At 42.5% G+C, this 20,216-nt stretch overlaps 1 protein-coding gene across 3 annotated transcripts in view; it reads right to left on the bottom strand.

Moving 5' to 3' along the window:
* The window catches only part of efl1 (elongation factor like GTPase 1), a 69,137-nt gene that overhangs the window by 12,816 nt on the left and 36,105 nt on the right, over window positions 1-20,216 (bottom strand). For all 3 annotated transcript variants that reach the window (XM_064336587.1, XM_064336589.1, XM_064336588.1), the window contains exons 16-17: window positions 7,886-8,017; window positions 6,039-6,186 (exon numbers count right to left, since the gene is read on the bottom strand). In XM_064336587.1, the coding sequence (XP_064192657.1) occupies window positions 6,039-6,186; window positions 7,886-8,017 (280 nt within the window). The remainder of the gene's footprint in view (window positions 1-6,038; window positions 6,187-7,885; window positions 8,018-20,216) is intronic.

Genomic DNA, 20,216 nt, shown 5'->3' with positions numbered 1-20,216 from the left:
GGTTTATTATAACACAAAAATAAGCTCTTGTTCTTGCAACTATAAAAAGACTGGTGATGTGTTTTAGTACAGAAAATAGCTTCTTGCTTCACAGTTTGTAAAACTGAAACAGTTACACTTTTGTACACAGGAATAAGCTCAATATATGCCAATTTGTTACTTAAGTTGTACAGTGTCACAAGACCTGATGGCTGACCTACTTTAAAAAGAAACATCTCTGCATCATGTGATGTCACAGTAACAGGACTTCTGAGTGGCTGACCTCTTGCTGATGACGGTGAATAGAGCTTAGGGCCAGCACACAGTCGACACATGCAGGCTGGCAAACTCTTGGTGATACCAATGTAGGGGGCTCACAAAGGCTCAATACACATAGTGAAATGCACCATTAAGACACTGCAGACATGAAGTGCAGTACGATGCAATGCTGTGGGTGGCAGTACTTAAAAACCACTGTCATTCGTCTTGAGGGAAACCCCTTGTTAAAAGAAACAAAAACAAAAGATCTTTGTGGCTTGCTTAAGATGAGAGATAAAATGGGATTATTTAAATCTAGCAAGCAACCAAAGTGATAAATATCAAGCTTTCTAACCACAGCCATTTCGTTTGATTTGGGGTAGTCTCTGACAGCGTTTATGGGAAATGAGTGGAAATACGTTTTTGAAAAAAAAACAATAAATTATACAATTTTGACATAATTAACTAAAGACTTGAACTAACCGTGTTTGTATCCTTTTTGAGACACTGCAAAAAGCACTGAGATGACATCAGTCATTAAGTATTTGTGTGCACACGTATATACTGCTCGGGCCACTGGTGAATCCGCATTGCATCACTGCTCTCATTACTAATCCAACGCGCTGCTGGCAGCGACGCTCCCCTCCAAAAGTATGACCCAATATTGTTGCAACATTAGCAGCCGTAAATAGGGTTACCATCCTGCCTATTACTGTCAGTTACATGTCCAGTGAGACACCGCACGCACCGATCCTCAGGTTGTGTCCGCATCTCCAGCTCACCGCCAAACAGATTTGACTGGCAAAAGCAGACAGGAGTCAGGGCAGGTCACAATCATATATGCTGGGTTTGCTGCAACCGACAGCCCACCGCGTGAGTTGAGCTGGGCGTCGGCTTTATCGCTGTTTTTACCTCAGTTAACCTCCGCCATCGATTGGGGGGAGAACGGACGAGCACGCGCTCTCCTCAGAAGCATGCGCTATCAGCCTCTGCTTCTTATCGCACTGCAGTCTGCGTGACAGGCTGGCAGAGGCAGGAGCTGGAGGAAGGCGATTCACACACGGCTTGACGAGCGGACTCGCGGGCGCCCATTTAACCAGTAGGAGTCGCTGGTGCGCGATGCGACCATCTCATCCCTGGACAGTGTTGTGCACTGCCCAGTGGGGCTGCAGGCCATGCTGTGTGTGTGTTTTAGGTGCAAGCTTCTCTCTGCGGTTTGCTCAGATCAAGTGCGGTGTTCATAACCAAAATCTATTTGGCCATAACGATTCCATTTCCTCATCGCCTGTAACAGCTCAGAGGGAAGGAGGACTGGGCGGGGCGTACCAATAGGCTGCAGAAGTCAAAAGCAAAATCTAGAGTCGACCTATAGCTGCAAAAACATAATAAAACTTAAAGAGACTTTGGTGTGCAGTGAATCTGTCCATTCAGCACGTTTTGTGAAAAGTTAAAGCAGAGCTGGCTCACTCTGGACAAGTGAAATACTATGTCTGTAATCAGGGTGACAGGGCATAGAAGTACCACTGTCAATCAACAGTAAGCTCTTGAAGAAAGGCCATGTAGGAACATAAACAAGGCAGTTTCTTCGTCCTGCAGCTGCTGGCTACAGAAACATCTTAAAGTATTAATAAGGCTGTGTAAACTGTAACTGCACCTTTGTTAAAATCTGCAAAAATTTACCCTAGTAAATGGCAAGTATCCTTCGTGTAATTAGTCTAACTGATATTATATCAAACCCCTGACATGGGAGCAAACTCAATGGAAGTACTTTAACGTGAGGGAATATGAATAATAGTACAGACAAGATTCTGTTAAATCAGGTCCATTGTTAACTGCAAGAAAAGCAACATTTTAGAAAACTGACAAAAAAGGGTGATTCATTCAACTGTAATGGCACCATTTTAAAAATGACTAAACAGAGCATCTGAAACTTTTAAAAACAGTAGTACAGTAACGGTAATGGTTATCCACAGAAAGGCTTGTTTCTCTAATTACTAATGAGTCCTTCAACACCGCGGCCTCCTCCTGTTTTACAGCTCGCTGCCAACGGAAGTGTGGCTGTCTTCACAGTGTCTGCGCGTTACACTTCTCAGCCTGGGAGCAGACAGCCGGGCGAGCGAAGTCTCCTCGCTCGCTTTCATCTCCGCCTAATTCTGCTGCGCTTTTTTTACCCCCCACCTCCCCTACCCGCCGTCTCCTGCAGCTTGGTCACCTGCCCAGAACAGCCTCGTCAGGGAAGGAACTTCATTATCTGCCCTCCTGCCACTTACGGCGCCAATTTAAGCTCTTCAAACACGCCTGTCAGTGTAAAATAAAAATAAGCAGATTTCGCGATCACTGCTCTAAATGCCTTATTCATAAGACAAACAGGCTAAACGTTATAAATACAGACAGCCTGAATATTAGCCTCTGTTTCATATCCAAGCCCCTTAAACAATGCATCTTTATGAACACTGTACTGCTGTGCCTCACAAGGTTCCATCATAAATAAATCACACAGGGACCAGCTTATAGCACGTCAGAAGCTGGAGGGCACCTATTCCACCAATAAACCTTCTTACATGAAGTAAATGTAGTCTGTTGTGTGTGTAGACCCAGGGTCCAGTTCACACCAATGTTTGTATTGCACTGTTTTTTTGGAACTACAAGAATGGGCAAAGTCCTTTTTAAGATGCAATTTTCTGCTTCAATGTCAAATGAGACACACATATTATTCTGCATTTAATAACCATGTATTTTAACAAGGATAATTATGTTATGATTAAGATAGCAATACTTTGATTGGTTAACAAGCAAAAGTTTATTTGATTCCATATGTATACAAAAAGCAGCACAGCTATGATGCAACAATCTTTACCTTTCTCTGTCAATGAACATTTAATATCAGTAACATTTCCTTCCTTATCCTTTTACTGAAACAATTATTGAAAATCATTTAAATAATAATTGAGTAATTTAGGATGAAAACATATAAAATTTTCTATCACATGGTGCCATATGAAAAATCCCAACCCAATTAATATTCATAAAATTGACCATTTGGCAAACTTCGTTCTAAAATTAAAGATTGCTCTGTATTTTCCATGTTTGCAATCATCATGCTCTACATTAATTGTGTTTAAAATTCAGATTCACCTGAGAATTATTTTAAATGTATTATTATTTATTATATATTTTTTGCAACTGTTAGGACCACTCACTAGCTAATGCTACAAATTTAATACTTAAAGGCATCCTTAACAGAATTCATTTAAAAATTAAATTGGTTTCAAGGTGTGCAATTTTGCAGGAACTCCCAGTGGAATCCAGCCTTCCTTTAACAAAGTCGAATCTGCAGCTCATTTCTGATCCTTGCATTATTAAAATTTCATCAGGCCTTGAGAGATTACTCTGACTTTCATGAAGATTGATTTTTTTTTTTCCCAGTGTGGCAAATGGCAGAAATGTGTAATCATTAAATGTTATGTGCTCTAAAGCAGTGGTCAAAGTGAGGACTTTTGGTCGAAAATGCTCAATTACCCAAGTCGGTTCTGTTATTTCCACATATAAGCATGTTACTATAAAGTTTCAACTCGCCACCTTTCACCAGATTTAGTGTTTAATGACATTAACACTCTGAATATTACACTTAGATTGCATCTACTCTAGAAATATATAGGCCTACTTCACTTATGGAACTGACTCCCACTGGATTAAGTGATTGCTCAGCTGAATAGTATGTGCAGCCCCTACCTTGACTTCTATTCAACTTTTAGGGGGCTTTAAGGTGGTTATACTATTGGATGTTAAAAGAAATACCAGGACTTTACAGGAATCCTCATAAAAGCTCATTTCACTATACAAACTAATGGCATAACCTGGCTTTTCCATTACTGTAACATCTATGAAATTTAATACATTTAGTGGGTGATCAGAAATCCAATGACAAATGGACTAATTGTTCACTGCATAAGTGTACTCAGAGAACACTGTCCTCTCTCTACCTTTCTCCAACCGCTGATGCCACTGTACAGTACGAATCACTTACCAGCTTGAATTAATTCAAGTCAGTGCAGTCCGTAAATTATGTTATCAAGTTAATAATTCACACATGTGTCTGACACATGAAAGCCAGTAATGCATTTCACTTGCAGAGAAACTGAATCTATTACAGAGCAATCTGAATATATGCAAGGGCTTTCACTTCTGGAACGCACTTGTTCACACACACAGGTATGCGACCAGAGCATTCCTGATTCGCGGAGAACGGAGAAGGCTCCGGCGACGCAGGACCGACGGCAGATAGAGCTGAAGTGGGGAATGTTTTAATGACACGTGTTCCGAGGTGTGAGGACCCGAAGGGGGGAAATGGCGCCAGCAGAGGTCCATTAGCCAGCTCAGTCTGAAGACACAGCCGGCCTATACGCTTACAAAAGCCACATGTGCCACCTTATTAACACATCGAGATTGCTCCTACCAGAAACCCTACGTTCACCAGCACTGAGATGAGTCCTTTCCCCGTCTTTGTGAAAACCCAAGAGCCGGCTGCCGGTCAGCTTACGACTCACGCGAGCCGGTAATCTCGCTCGCTTCCAGGTCAACTGTCGCTCGCGAAGGTAGGATGGCATATTTAACGCCTCAACGTTTAATTTCTCTTCAGTGTATTTTTCACATCTCCTCCGAAGACATTTTCAGAGACAAAACATAATAAATGGCTGCATCCTACATGCACCCACACAATATGCATAACAATAAGCAGTTCCAGACAAAGAGACAGATCAGTGAGAGATACTCCTGATTGTCTGCCACCTAGTAGAGTATTATCACATTAGATGCGATTTCCAATTAAGGAAAGAATGGGAGCATAAATGTTAATGCCAGCTTTCCAGAATTTTAAGATTTCGCCACTCACATTAAAATGCTTCTAAACCTACTCTACAAAAGGCTCACAGGTAGCAGTTACCAGTTATGTGACAAAGCCACATGCCACTAGTAAGAAAAGCCGTAATGAAGTACTTAAATCCTGGCAGATTCTATATCTAATCATCACGGCAGATTTTTACATTTGAAAAGCGGGAACTATGGATCATGGTGAATAAATGCAATTAAACTGCAAATACTACATCAGCGTCTATTATATTTCACACGGCAAAGACCCTCCTGTAATTCACTTCACACTTCAAAGTTCAATAATCTTTAAATAGGCTGCCATTATAGAAATTCAAAAGGTGACAATTGCATGCGGTTGTTTGCTTAACAGCAGGTGAAGCGCACTAATGGTCTGGCGCTGTTGTCCAGAGGTAATATGTACCTGACATTAATTACAAAGATGAATAAGAGCTGAATGTCTCTGCACCACAAACAGGAAGCGCATCGAGAACACTTGATTCTTTTTCCTCCTCAGTTGGCCATGCTCAAAAATCAGACCTCTTCACAAGCCATCACCATTATGGTAACAAAAATAAGCCATAGGTCTGTGATTGAACAAGTAGTCCACAGACCTCACTTTTCTGGATAAACAAGCAGGCTGCACACCTCACTTCTATGATAAAACAATTAGCCCCAGACTCCCCTTTATGGTTAAAAAAGCCCCCAGACCTCAACTCTGTGGCTACACAAATAGGCCATGGATCCCACGGCAGCACAAGTAAGTCCCAGGTGTCACCTCTATGGCAAAAGAAGCAGGCCTCAGGACCTCACCTTTATGGTATCAGAAGGACTTCCCAGACCTCACCTTTATGGGAACAGAAGTAGGCCCCGACCTTATCAAAGGGTCATATCGTATCTATGGTGGCCCAGGTAGGTCCCCCCCAAACACTCACCTCTCTCTCAGGTCATCCAGACAGCGCTGGAGGTGGACTTCACCGGCCGTCACCAGGACATGCTCCCCCGTCTCCTGAATGAGAACTTCCACACACGGGTCGGCCTGGTTCAGCAGTTTCATGCCCCTCACCAGCTTGGGCATCTCACCTGCAGATCACAGACACGCGGGCACACGCACATGTCTGTGGTTAATGAGGGCATTTACTTTCACAGTGGCGCTGTAAAGAGCTGTGTGGTGTGGGCTCAGTCACTCTTTGATTCTGCCTCGGCCCTTTGAAGGCGAACCCTTGAAAGCTCGCCCTGAATTCCACAACTTTCGTGTAATGAGTTGAGCTGGGAACATTACACATGCTGCGACAGATGGGAAAATAGCCTGCGCTTAGTGACTTTTGCGTGCGGTCTAAACTTTTCACATTTGTCTTATGTATGCCCCTTATATTGGTTCAAGTCACACTAACAATTTAATTTTAATTGAATAAAATAAATGTCACCATTACAAAGGTAACACATAACTTAAAGATGTAAATAGCAGGATAGCAGGATTAAAGATGTAAATAGCCACATAAACTTGATTAGGAAGCTCTTCTATTTCAAGCTAATGATGCTTAGGTTATTTTAGTTTTGTTTCCATACTCCATATCCCAAAATGAAATGCAGCATGTAAGTGTATTTACATGTGCTTAACACAGTTGTTTCCTATAAGCCAATTTTTCTACTTAAGCGATTGTTATACAGAAACAAATCTCCATTAAAAATATGTTTTTCCTACTAGTTTATAATTAAAGTCACCCATGTCTTGTTGTACTAAGCAACGGGTTTAATAAAAGAAAAAGTAATGGGAACACACATTTTCCTCTCTGTGGGCGAGGGTGAGGATGAGCTAATTTAATTATATTCAGCGCTGCAAAGTATGGACAACCATTTCAGAGTGTGCAGCACAGCTGAAAATACAGGTATCTATGACCTGCTGATGTGATCTGTGGCCAAAGGCATTTGCTTGTACTTACACACAACAAGCAGACTTGCTAACTCCTATCTTTCAAGAATGATCTGCAATTTAAAATAAATATGACAACATGACCTGAATATTTACAATTATACTATGTTATAATTGAATACTAATTAAATACTAATTATCTTTCATTTTACTTAATATTTGTTACAAATACATCACAGGGTCCTTCCAGCAACCAGTATTAAACAGGAAACAAGTCCTGGTTTTCTTAGATTAAATACACTACCATGCAGTAACACATGGCCAATGAAGCTGCATAAAATAATTACATATGCAATTATAAACATGAGAAAAGCAAAGCTTTCTATCAGGAGGGGCATCATAAAGCCCTATCCACTCCCTTTAACTACTTTTTACATATGTGCAGTAAATCACGTTACAATGTATGTGCTCTTTGACAATTTTGAGCTATGTTTAAAAAATGATTTCATGCTGATTTGATTACTAACTTGACCTATGTAAAAAAAAAATAATAATAAAAATCTTTTCAAAATTAAAGCAGAGAGGTATCTGTTCATTACACTTTCTGAGAAGGCACTTAATAGACTTCTGGCAGAAAATAAAATTTTAGTAAGTCCTTTGTCGCTGAAAAGAAAAACAAGCCGCATTTTTCACCTTGAAATAGTTACAATGTGACTAATGAGCTCCTAAAGTGTGAGTGTTTCCACAATAAAGTTCAGATCGTACTGTTACTAAAAAAGTCAGTTCAAACATTTTTTTTTTTGTGCCCCCCATTTCAGTTCACCCTACCTGAACCACGATAAACTGACTACTCCTGAAATTCAGGGACAAGAAAGCAGCAAGAGCATACGCATGGTTCACCACACTCACTCGGGTGCTTGGGTTCGATGGCCACTCGTACGATGGGGGTGGCCTCAAAGTTGAGAGGGGTGAAGGCGGGACAGGCTGGGGATGTGGACAGGGTAGCAGACTTCAGGATCCACTCCTCCATCCCACCAATACCTTGGGATATAAAACGAGAGAGACAGATGGATGAAGGACCGTTGATATTTCTATGCTAATTTTCCTCTCAAAGCAAAAAACGTTAATGGCTGGCTCAGTACACAAAAGGGAATGTGGCGGAAGCTCCTCTCTGCACCAGACAGAGAGCTAATTAGAGGGGAGGGCCTAGTGAGAGGTAAAGTAAGGCCAATATGATTGGTTCTGAGGCACCGACTGAAGAGGATTGTTTAAGTCCTCAGAGTCAGTGTGGCAAACCCCAGTCCTGGAGAGCCACAGGGTCTGCCGGTTTTAGCTTCCTCCAAAATCAGTAGCCAAATCAGACTCAAGGAACAAAGTAAAGTCAGCCGATTGATCAATTACAGGAGTTTGACAGGATAATAACCAGTGGACCCTGTTGCTCTGCAGAGTCAGGGCTGGCTCGCAGTAGGTGAAGAGCAAGTCGCGTGATTAACCCAAAACGTTATTCACACCAATTACTCACACACCAAAGCATACCACCCCCTCAATAAAAACAGAGACAAAATAAAGTGGAAACCCTGAGCACTTCTGGCCACAGAGTACAAACGCTTTTCGGATTCCTAGAATTACAACCGTGATTTCAGAACTAAACAAAATTACATGAATTATGAGTAGACGGAAAAAATAAACTTTCACCCAGATGAAAGATAAGCTTGGAGGCAGCGAAGGAAAAAATAATTGCGATCATCACGCGCATTTCGAATAGTTTTGTTTAAAACAAATCACAAAAGCCTAAAGGCTTCCATTCATGGCTCTGACGAAGAAGCAGAAAAAGGAGGAGGAGGAGAAGAAGAAGAAGAAGAAGAAGAAGAAAAAACCTGAGTGCATCAGCACAAAATGATTCCAAAGCCCCGCACGTACGGATTCATTTCAGCCCAGAAAGAAAAGGAGGGAAGATTTATTTTCCAGCTGTCACAGAGAACAGGCCCCCGGGGAGCAGAGCTCATAATGTAATGGCCAGAGCAGCCTTTTGTGCGGCGGATACTGTATGGGAGGAGACGCGCGAGGTCCGCCGGGCCGGACGAGCCCTCTTTGTTCCGCACGCTCGCCTCCGCGGCTCCCCGGGTTAAGCTCCCGCGCGGCCTTTCAGACGGCCCAGACCCGCCGCTTTTACGAGCCGGAGGAAACGGGAGAGCGCCCCGCTTTTTTTTTTTATCCAGAAGGCCGGCCCCCCCATCAGCATTCCCTTCACCCCCGCAAACCGTCCGTCACCGTCTGCCGTTCCACGCAGGCCGCCGTTCGTCGGCCTCCGCCCCGCCATCGTTTTTTTGTCTTTTACACTTTCTGCCGCCCGTCGACAGCTGAACGTGACGTTAACTCCGAACGGGACGCTGAAGAGGCCGCTAAGCTTCCGTTTGGAGGACGGCTTCGCAGCTCCTCGTGCGCAGGAAGGCCCAGCCGTCGGCTCGCTCCGAAACGCCTTCGCCGCTCGCTTCGCTGAATCGTCCGAGGCTGATTTGTCGGACGCCGTGATTGCATTCACAAGAACAAACAGCCGCGGGCTCTAAAATAAAAACAGTCTCCTGAGAGCCGAGGCAGAGCGCGCTTCCTCAGGGTGTTCCGCAGCTTGTTATGCTTTCGCTGCGCTGTAAAACGGTCGCTTTTTACTGCGCTTTTCATCAGCGGCACTTGTGGCACCAACGTGAGCGCGACATGCGCCGAACGAGCCGGAGATGGGGACACGCCGTCCTCTCAAACGCGCTCACACGCATAAATCTCCAGAGCTTCATTACACCAGCGCCATGTTGCTCGCATCCATCTGGCTTAAACTGGTTGACAGTGAGTAACTATTTATAGATGAGATACAATCGCAGCTATCCTTACGTGAACTTTTTTTTCCCCCCTCAAAAATCTTTTCCACAGTAAAACAAGGTTAATTTAACCCGAATTGTCTGTGTCCTGCTAAATGATGAACATCATCTGCTACAGGAACGGCCGTTTAGCTCCTCATTGGCTCGTTCTGAATGGAAAGAAATGTGCTTTCGTTGGAATATAGCATACACACAACCATGGTAATATGATGATACACTCCCCAGAAAATACCAGATAAAATAACATCACTTTGGGTCATAAAAGAAGGGTTTTGTCAAAACCTTTTGTTCACAGCATGTACGCTGTGACACCAGTAGCTTAAAGTTATTCACAAACATCTGTTCTACGGTGCGTGCAAATATTAAAAATACTTAAAATGCTGTGCTTATTCACCCACAGTACCAACAGACCAGCTGCACATCGGTCAGTAGGATCAAGGTCTGGGGCTACAATAATAACATCATGGCTTTGGTATTCCTGCAAGAGTGGAATCGGAAGTGCTTCTAACTAGTTCAGTGAAGTGGGAGGACCAATGGGATTTTTAGTGGAAACATGACAAACCTATTAAAGGCAAAACATGAAAAACAAAAATCAATGCCATAAACCAGCAAAAATGTGAGTTCAAATAACACTGTGATAATGAAATAATGGTTGACTTTTGTTTCTTATGGTTATAAAAGACAGCCATAAAAGGACAAGAAATATATTTTTTAACATCTCTATCATTGTTACATTCAGTTTCATAATCTTGCCACATGTTTAATGTTCAACATCCTTTTTTTTACACACAATATAAGATATTTAATAAAACTGCAGCTGTGCTGAGGTTCACTTTTATGGGATATTTTAAATGAAGATTTCTTTCTCTAAGAAATGATTAGATTGAGCAAAAGATTTTATTATACATTACGCATCAAGCACTACTTCAGTCCCCAATGTAATGGATCCTTACCCAGCCAGACTACACAAACATAATGAGACATGAAGAGCTGAAAATGCATAGTAAATAAAAGTAGTGCTGAGATGAGAGACCCTCTCTTTTAATAAAGCCAATACTGAATCTTGTTTGTGAAGCCAGCCAGGCATATCCACCTTAAATTGATCATTACTTACTACGCCCTGCCTATCAGATGGACAACGTAGCCAGACCGTGACGACCCCTCGCCCGATAAATGGATCCGCAGGTAAAGGCGGATCTCTGGGCTGTGACCTAATCGCGCTGCCGGGTTCGTTTAGAGGCGATTCTGTTTGGGCCGGCGGTGCGGCCAGTTCGAGCGGAACGGAATCACTCAGTCGGTTTGCCAAGACGTAAACGAAATGAAGTGGCCGGCCCCAACAGAGGCGCTCTTTGTGTCTCCCGTGTGCTCCCCCACACTGCAACCCCTCCCACCACCACCACCGCACACACACACATACACACACACATCGCACACACACCCTACACCGCGCACACACACCCTACACCACACACACACACCCTACACCGCACACACACCCTACACCAAACACACACACACGCACACAGACACACCACACCCACACACACCCGCACACACGCCCCCCACCCACACCCCACACCCACACCCACACACACACCCCACACCCACACTCCACACACATACCCCCCCACACACATGCACACACACACACTCCCGTCTCCTTGCAGCACACAGTGCTGTTTATCTTGCTGCTGACGACTTCCTTGAAGCGGCTCTATGGGCTGAGAGGTTAAGCTCTGCCAAATTAAAGTCCCCCCCCGACCCCCCTTTAAAAAAAAAGCAAACTTCACTAATCACTGACTTCAGATGGCATTTTAACGATTCTAATATAAATCCCGTCGCTCTTAAACTTTTAACCCACGCACATGGTTTGGGTTTCTCCACACCCAACCGTGTGCTTCACGTTCCAAATTAATCCTCTGTGTTAAAAATACCAGCGGCACTGAAAAGTTAAAAATACTAGTCTGGCCTTCGCAGTAATTGCTTTTGAACCCTCACACAGCAGGACCACAGGCTACCCATACACAACATCACCTGTAACCTGCTTGTATCACTAACACAAAAGCCCGGTCATACATCCAACTGATAGGGGTGGATACAAAGTCAAAGCCAGGTAAGATCAAATAAAATCCCCAAAACAAGCATGCCATCAGTTCAACGACAGTACAGCCAGGTGTCCACACAATGAATAAATCACTACTCACAAATCCTAACGGGAAATGAAAAACCAGTTTTTTCATCGATTAACTTGTGAATGAAATCGCTGCATTCCTATACTTGTCATTGGGTAGGAGCAATTAGGTTCTTGACCTTTGGAAAGCTGTCCAGGGTAGTAAAGACATGTGCAGGCTCACTTCAGTGAGTGCTCTCATAACAGCAGATTCATTTGTAAGTATTCTGCAAATGTCATACAGTTATGCCAAAGAAGAACAAATGGCAAGTAGACGTTCAACAAATGTTTAAAATGTACTACATACCTCTATGGCTGTATTTTTCCCACGGCCACATTAAGAACACTTGATTTTAACTAACCTACAAGCATGTCCTCCTCTCAGAGAAATGGAAACAAAGCCTATTCATCTCCAGTCGAACCCAGCAGTGTTCAGTGATGATTGTGCGAAAACAACCTCTCAAATCTTAAAGAGATCCGTATCTCCTTTATGGACCAGAGCACTTCCAAGAGCAAATATATCCGCTCACTGTCGAGGGGGCCTCTGTCATCGGACTCCCGATTACTCCGATGAAATACGCCTCTGAAAACAAACTTAATTCTTATCTGGGAGCAGCCATACATAAAGCCCTTTTACAGGACGGCCAGTGATAATGCTACCTCCAGGTTTCTGATAAGAACGGTGCTAGCAACAGTCTCTTCTGCTCTGTCTGTGTAAACGCTCATGGCTATATCCTACACAGAAATACTCAGCAAAACAAAAAAAAGAAAAAGACTCATAGCTACATTGAAACACTTGCCGTTATGAGCAAATAGACCATAAACTGTGCCAATGGCTTGTACCGTCATTTATGTTTACATAGTGTTATCTTTACAATACCTGTCAAATGCCTTCAAGGTGCACTGAAAACAGAAGGCCGGTAGGAAATGCTTCAAAAAGATTCTGGGTAAACTTTTAAACTGCAAATAGCAGTTCATGCTTGGTCTGTAACACGAGTAAGGACAATTATGATATTTTCGCTTGGCAGATATTCTTACGCAGTGAAACCGCACATTTTACATATCAGCTGAATAACCAAGAGTCGGATATTTGCTAAAGCACTCCAGATCAAGTACCTTACAGAAAAAACACATTGCGGTGTTACCCAAAGATTCAAACCTGCAACCTTCTGCTTATTTGCATTCACAATTTCTTTATAGTATTACCAAATATAAACATTGTGTTATATGACTAATATGAAAATATTTGCATTGAAAAAAAAGGGGCCTTTGAGTGCCAAGTAACCCAATTTCATCACTTGGCAGAAGCATTCCAGCTTTACTTGAACTTGTTCAGCCTGATACTGACCAACAATTACAGGTCTCTAAAGTCCTGTGGGGACATCTGGAAAAGCCAGCCAAGGTTATCTTCCCAGACAAGATGCTTCCTCAACACTGCGCTACTCAAAGCAGCAGCTTAATTACAGTGCATACGGAGGACTTGAGAATCAGATACAGGGTTTTAGCCAGGATTCGCTACCCTTCCACCAGTATCAATCAAAGTTTGACTAAACTTGTAAAGCAGAGCGAGCTGGAATTGGTACTCAAAAAACACCGGGGGAGACTGAGAAGAGAGCTCACAGTGACTCAAGCCCAAAGACATTTCCTCAAACCACAAATACAGTTGGCTGAGACGCTAGTTATATAAAGTACATTTTTTCCTCTTTGTGTATTTGGCAGCTGTTACCCATCTCAGCTGCAGCTCTGGGTCTTTTTATCCGAGCTGGCGTCGAGGACAGCTTTCGTAGCCGAGAACTGGAATAATAATGCCTGCTAAGTGTTTTTCAGACCTTGCATTTGCTTGTTGCACTGTGTACGGTAGTTAATGTATCCCTACGTCTCATTTGTATACTATACTGAATTAATTTCATGACATACGGCAAGGTGAAAACACACAATCACTCCGTTGATAATTTTAAACAGCTTTCCAAATGTGTGGCAGCGCTGATGCACTGGGGGACTCCGCCTGTGGGTTTAAAATAACCGTGTGAGAAAACTCATCTTCATTCATACATCTCACCCTGACAAACTAATTGGTAAACAGTAAATCTGGAAAGGTTTTATCATTGAGAGGCCGAGGAAAACACAAAAGTAATTTTTACAAAAACTAGTGTCATGATAGATCTTTTATGAAAATTGTTAGAATATAGCAGAGGAAGAAATACATCACACAGTGGCATGCACAATTAAACGTACTGGTTCTATGCTCTATATCATTGATTCTAGCCACAAAGTTAGATTAAAATGGGCTATTGGAAAAACGAGCGACCAGTGTAAAACTTGTTTTTCATCTTGCCACCTTCTGTGCAGTATTGACAGCTGGCTAAAGACAATAAGAAATGTAAAGAAAAGCCAACGGAATGATTACTTTAAAAAAGAAAAAGAAAAAAGAAAAGCTATGTCCTGTTGTTTACAACCTTGCCATCAAACACTTACACTTTCATCATCACTGAAGTCCATTTCCTTCTATGCAAATTTAAAATGAAAACAAGACTGCTTCACATTGATTTGAGTATGAATCACAAACACACTGCTTGACTTAATATTCCAAAAACCTTACCCACCTGCACCTGGTCTATTCTAAATACACAATCTTTGCATATGCCCAACATATGAAACTGGGAAATGTTTTTCGGTTCTGCGCAAATATCTGGATTTTCTATGCTTTGTCTAAAGATGTTTCAGTGCTCCACAGATAGTCACGGATATTAGCCAGTAAACATAATAAACACACAGGTAATAAGAAACCGGTAACTGAAACATTTATCAGGAGCATCTGTGAGTTTGACCTTTGACCTTTCGAGCTGAGGTTCAATAGGTGTCTGTTGAATAATGAGAGTAACATTATATTTAATTACAATTTGTACATGAATGGCTGAGTTAAAGACTAAGGATGGGGGAAAAATATTTATCATTGAGAATGACTATGTTTGCACGGACGCGATATTCGGGATAATGACTCTAATCATGGTCGCAACAATATACCTGTTGCAGTGCATTATATGTCAAGGAACTGCATTGCATTAATGTTTTCATAATGGAGACAGACATGTGCATGGTAGTCATTCTAAAAATGCAAAATTTCTGAATTTACCATATAAGTGAATTATGACGCCAAATTCTGTGAAAAACAGAATGCACAGACCTACAGTATACATCAGGTGTATTCCAAATAAGGCATTTACATAACTCAGAGTGGAATATCATGCTATAATACAACAATGGTTACTCTTAACTGTGATACTGGTTTTGTTATGGTGAATTGAGTAAGCTGTTTACTTGACTAAGCTGTTTTATTCCCCCAATTCTCTTTTGTATTTTCACTGTAAAGAGTCTTTGTTAACAGCGTCTCTGTCACTATAGAAATAAAATAGAAGTGATAATTGGAATACTTTATGATAGTGAAATAGTAATACCCATGTAAACATACTGTCACTTGCAAAACTATAGGGTTTTAAAGCAACAGGCAAAAAACAATAACAATAACAAAACAAACTACTGTAAGTTTCCCTGACCCCTCATTTTGACCTGAAAACTTATGAGGATTTAGGGATCAGCGATGACAGCCTATATGTCAAGTTTCATCAAAAACCACATTTTCAGTTTGCAACAAGGATTTTCAAGAGAGAAAATGTCTGTAAATGTAATAAATTTAACAGGCCAAGGATCCAAAAGTCACCATGAACAATCCATTAACAGTGCCTCAGCGCTGATGCATTCCACATTCAGCCAGCCTTTCTCCTGGCTTGCTGGACGAAGCAAACAAACAGAAAGACAAAAAAAAAAAAAGAGAAGCATGTCTTGCGTGCCAGCTGTCAAAGTCAAGTAGTGTCGGAGCGCAATATGGGCCCCAAGTGGCGAGTTTGCCAGGAATCAATTATTGCAGCATGAGACGGAATACTTTGAGCTCTGCTGCCTGGGCGAGGATGGTGAAAACTGCTGGCCCGGCATCTGGTGACAGACAGCTAGACAAGCTCCTTACCTGCTGTTTCCCTTTCTTTCATCTTTTCTACCCACGATGCACCTCCATTTATTCTTTCCCATCAAAGATAAACCTGAATTATTCTCCGACCAGTTTGTTGATTACTTAATACTGTCATGTATTTTCCCCAAAGGATCAATTTTCACGAAATAGTAACTCATTATGCTTATTACTCCATTCGAACAGTGATTATAGTTATTTGACAGGAGACTCAATATGAACAAATTCAACTAAATTCAGGGAACTGATTAGTTGACACAATTAGCATATTCCCCATTATTTTCACCCATAAACGGAAAACAAACCATAGATATAGTTTATTTCATCGTGCCTACATTGGCATTGTAGTTTTTGTCCATGAACAATGGCACCATGCCACTGACAACATTTCGCCTCCATTGTGTGAACTCTATACGCTCAAAACACTCTGTCTCATAAATTCAGTCTTAGCTCAGTGTTTGACAGGAGGACATTTCCTGCTGGAAATGTACCGCCATCTGCTGCACTCCAAACAAAATCTATGACAGAAGTTCTTTCCACATCCTGGCTGGCCAGAACAACAAAAATATCATCGATGGAAATAAATGTAATTACAGACAGCCCCCTAGGTTGGCTTGCCTTCTAATCATGCCATCTTCTGGGGCGTCTTTCTCTGCAACATTCAAACTGTCTCAGCTGAATTAGGGCTGAGCCATTAACTAAATGCTTGAAGGGCCTTCTTTCTGTCCTCACAGCCGGGTTAAAATCAACAGGTGAACCTTCTTTCCCAGCACAGGCCATTAAAGAAAAACAAATTCACTGGCAGAGGAAACCTCAGCTGCACAGGCATTGTCTAAAGTCTTTTACAGCTGCTTTTAAAATGCTCTTGATTGCTTTTCTTAATCTTATCTTTACTCCCCTGCATTTGTACTCACTCCAGTATTCGTTTTGCGCCAGCCTAATTTCTATCTGCCTACAATGTTTTATGCACTAAAACCTTTGTAAGTACAATGCAGGCTCACTTTTTTTCTTATTTTCATTTTCTATTATTTAAATTAGTATGAATGTTATAAAAGTCCCTCTTCTTCTACTTCTTCTTTTTCCTCTTCTTCCTACCATGACTGTCGTTACTACTGCTACCATTACCATCATCGTCTAACCACATGAGCACAAATGCCCAAGCTTACAAGCTCCAGATGGCATAGTTGCCTTTTTATATATCTTTAAAATACATATGGAACGTTAGGAAAAATGAAATGTGGCATAGAGCTCCATATGAATATGTATCACAGTAATAGTTTGGTCAGCTGTTCCAGCAGTGGTTTAATAAAATAGTGGAATGCATTCAAGAAATTACAATCCATCTTAAGTCCTTCCTTTGAACTATGGAAAGTCCCTCATTGCGGAAAGTCCCTTTTAATCTGTTAGCAGTTTAAAGAGATGGCTTTCACCAGCGGCCAAGCAACACATGGAATTTTAAGTTGAAGTCATCCTCTTCAGAGGGCCCAGTAAGAGGAACCAGGAAAGCCAGGAAACAAGCTGCTGAACACCGCAAGGCCGCCGCACGCGGGAACGCTAACGGGTTAAGTCACAGCGGCAGACGTGTTCCAGCCGTGTTTGCAGAAACATAACTGCGGTCCCTTTGTGCGCGTGTGGAGGCAAGCGCGGAGGCCGCGGCCAGAGGAAGCCGAGGGGAAGGGGAAGCCATCGCCGGCACCGAGGCACGGGGGCAGCAACAATGCTCCCATTGTGCTGCGGGAACCCGAGGAAGCTCCGTCCGCTATCGAAACCGGGCGGCGGGCGGCGGAGACGCCCAGCCGCGGGGACGTGAAATCGCTCGTCTCCTCCTCCGACGGGAGCCTCGCCTCGCCGTCCTCGTCTGGACGGCTTTTTCTGCTGACCGCGCAAAAGAGCCGGCCGCGGGACTGCGGGGTCCAGCGTCTCCGCTGAGGGGCGGAGGAGGGCAGAGCCGCGCCCGGGGACGACCTCATAGCGTCACGCCTCATCCATTTCGCCCGGGCGACCCGAGCGCCGTCAGAGGCCGCTCCCAGCTAATAGAAAGCAGAAAGGCGGGCGTCTTCAACTCCCATACACTGACTCATGTAGTATAGTGTTTCTCAGACGCCTTTATCGCATGTGAAATCAGGGCGGTTTTCTCCGTCTGTGAGGAACAAAGCAAAGGCACTGCGCCATTTACTTAATTAAAAGCAAGGGGAACTGCTTAGACAGAAAATGGCGGCACCCCACCTGGATGCTTTGTTTCTTAGTGGCAGAATGTATTTTCACAAAGCAAACGGGCTTTCTGTCAAGTCAAGTAAACCATTACGAATATATGTTTTAGTTCCCATTTCATTTCTATTGAAAATAACACAGCCAGTGAGGCTGGCCACTGGCAACATATTTTGAGGTTTATTTTCATGTCATAGCTCTAAAAAGCACATGGCACATGGATTCATAGGGTAAGGATGTCCATTACAATCAGCCACTGAATCCCCCCCCCCCAAAAATTTTGCTTTCACAAAACTCAACAACTCCACTGAAAAGGAGGACCAATCAACTGAGAATTGACCATGTTCTTTCACTTGCCAATTATTTCTTTCAGTCAAGAGAACAAAATAGCTGCATTTTTCATAAAGGCCCTCTTAAACTGAATGACAACTACTGGTGAAAAGAAAACCATTTATCTACTCAAGTATATGTACTAAAAATTGAATAAAAGGCAAAACACAACTTACATAACAAAAGCATGGCTTCATAAACATTTCTAAAGGTACCCATTATGTTGGGATAAAGACCAACAAAGAAATTTTCAAGAAAAATAACAACCACAAAAATATCTTTTCCAGAGGAAAAAAGAATCGATTATTATTATTAAAGAATTGATTATTAACACACTCTTAAAAAATTGGAAGTTTGGTATGGTGACTCGTAGAATGAATGACAAGGCAGATGCAAAGAGAAAGCATAGTACATTGGACGTCTACAGTCAGTTGCTTTTCTGAAGGGACTGAATAAGAACACTTAAAAGTGCAGCCCGCGTGTCTGCTAAAATGGAGAAAAGAGGCAGACGCACGCTTTGGGGGGGAAGCGGAAAGCCCGTTTTCAGCATTTCTGGCATCATGAGGAGGGCAGCTGGCTGATGTTGACAGTTGGTGGCCTGATCCAGCTATCACATGACCCCCGAACAACACCTTCCTGTTTTTTTTTTTCTTTTCAGTTTTCCCGAAGGCGAAGGTACTTAAAATGGACACATCCGTTATGCGGCCTAAATGTATGCATTCACATTGCTGATAGCAGCTTGGCCATATTTAATTTCCCTTCTCCCATATGCCTGCGGTTCAATATTTAGCTAATTAGTCACCAACTATAGGTTCATTAAGTCAAGCTATTGTACACCATTTCCTCTAAGCATCCTTGGGGCTAGTATACGAGGCACAGTAATCGAAGGACTTTTAAATCCTGGACTCAGGCACTGCAGAGGTATATAATAAATGTCAACAATAGCTATAACAGTTATGGTTTTACAATAAGAGCTCAAACAGAGTCCCCACAAAGCCTTGCTAATATCTTTATCCAGCATTGGATCATTTTACATATAACTTTGGGGTGGGTGAAATATTCAGTGGAGACATATGAGCCAGTGCAGTCACACAAGTCATTTAACATGGCGAACACCCGGTCCAGATTTCACAGCACATTTGAATGGGCACCAGCAGATTACAGAGGAGAAGAGTTGTGAACAATGGGTCAATGAAGTCCTAATCCCGCACGCTGTGAGAATGCTGCCGCCTCCAAGCCCTGAGATCTGAGGGTCCTGTTCCTCTTTACAGTAATATTTACTGGCAGAGATGATATGACATGCTTCACAGTCAGAAGCCCAGCAGAACACGATAGCCTCACTGTCTGGGATTGTGACCAATTATCTGCATTTTTACCACAGGCTTTCTTTTTTTTCCTTACTTCACACTGTATGAACATATATTACTTGAATACACCAAATGGTCAGACATGGATTTTTAAAAAACGTCATAGCAGAAAAACAATCCTGCGGCAAACAAATGCTAGTAATAAAAAATACATTTAAAAAACAGGGATCTAAAGGAATCCAATGTTGGTTGTAGCCAAGAACACAGTGTGAAGCTTTTTCAGGGGGATATTCTGCCTCATTTACTGAGGACATGCAGACCCCAGAGGCGTGGC

This window comes from Anguilla rostrata, chromosome 5 (genome assembly GCF_018555375.3).
Source record: "Anguilla rostrata isolate EN2019 chromosome 5, ASM1855537v3, whole genome shotgun sequence".
In the NCBI taxonomy this organism is placed as follows: domain Eukaryota; kingdom Metazoa; phylum Chordata; class Actinopteri; order Anguilliformes; family Anguillidae; genus Anguilla; species Anguilla rostrata.
Note: the sequence above shows the minus strand (reverse complement) of the source record. Positions and strands in the feature narration are given on the sequence as shown.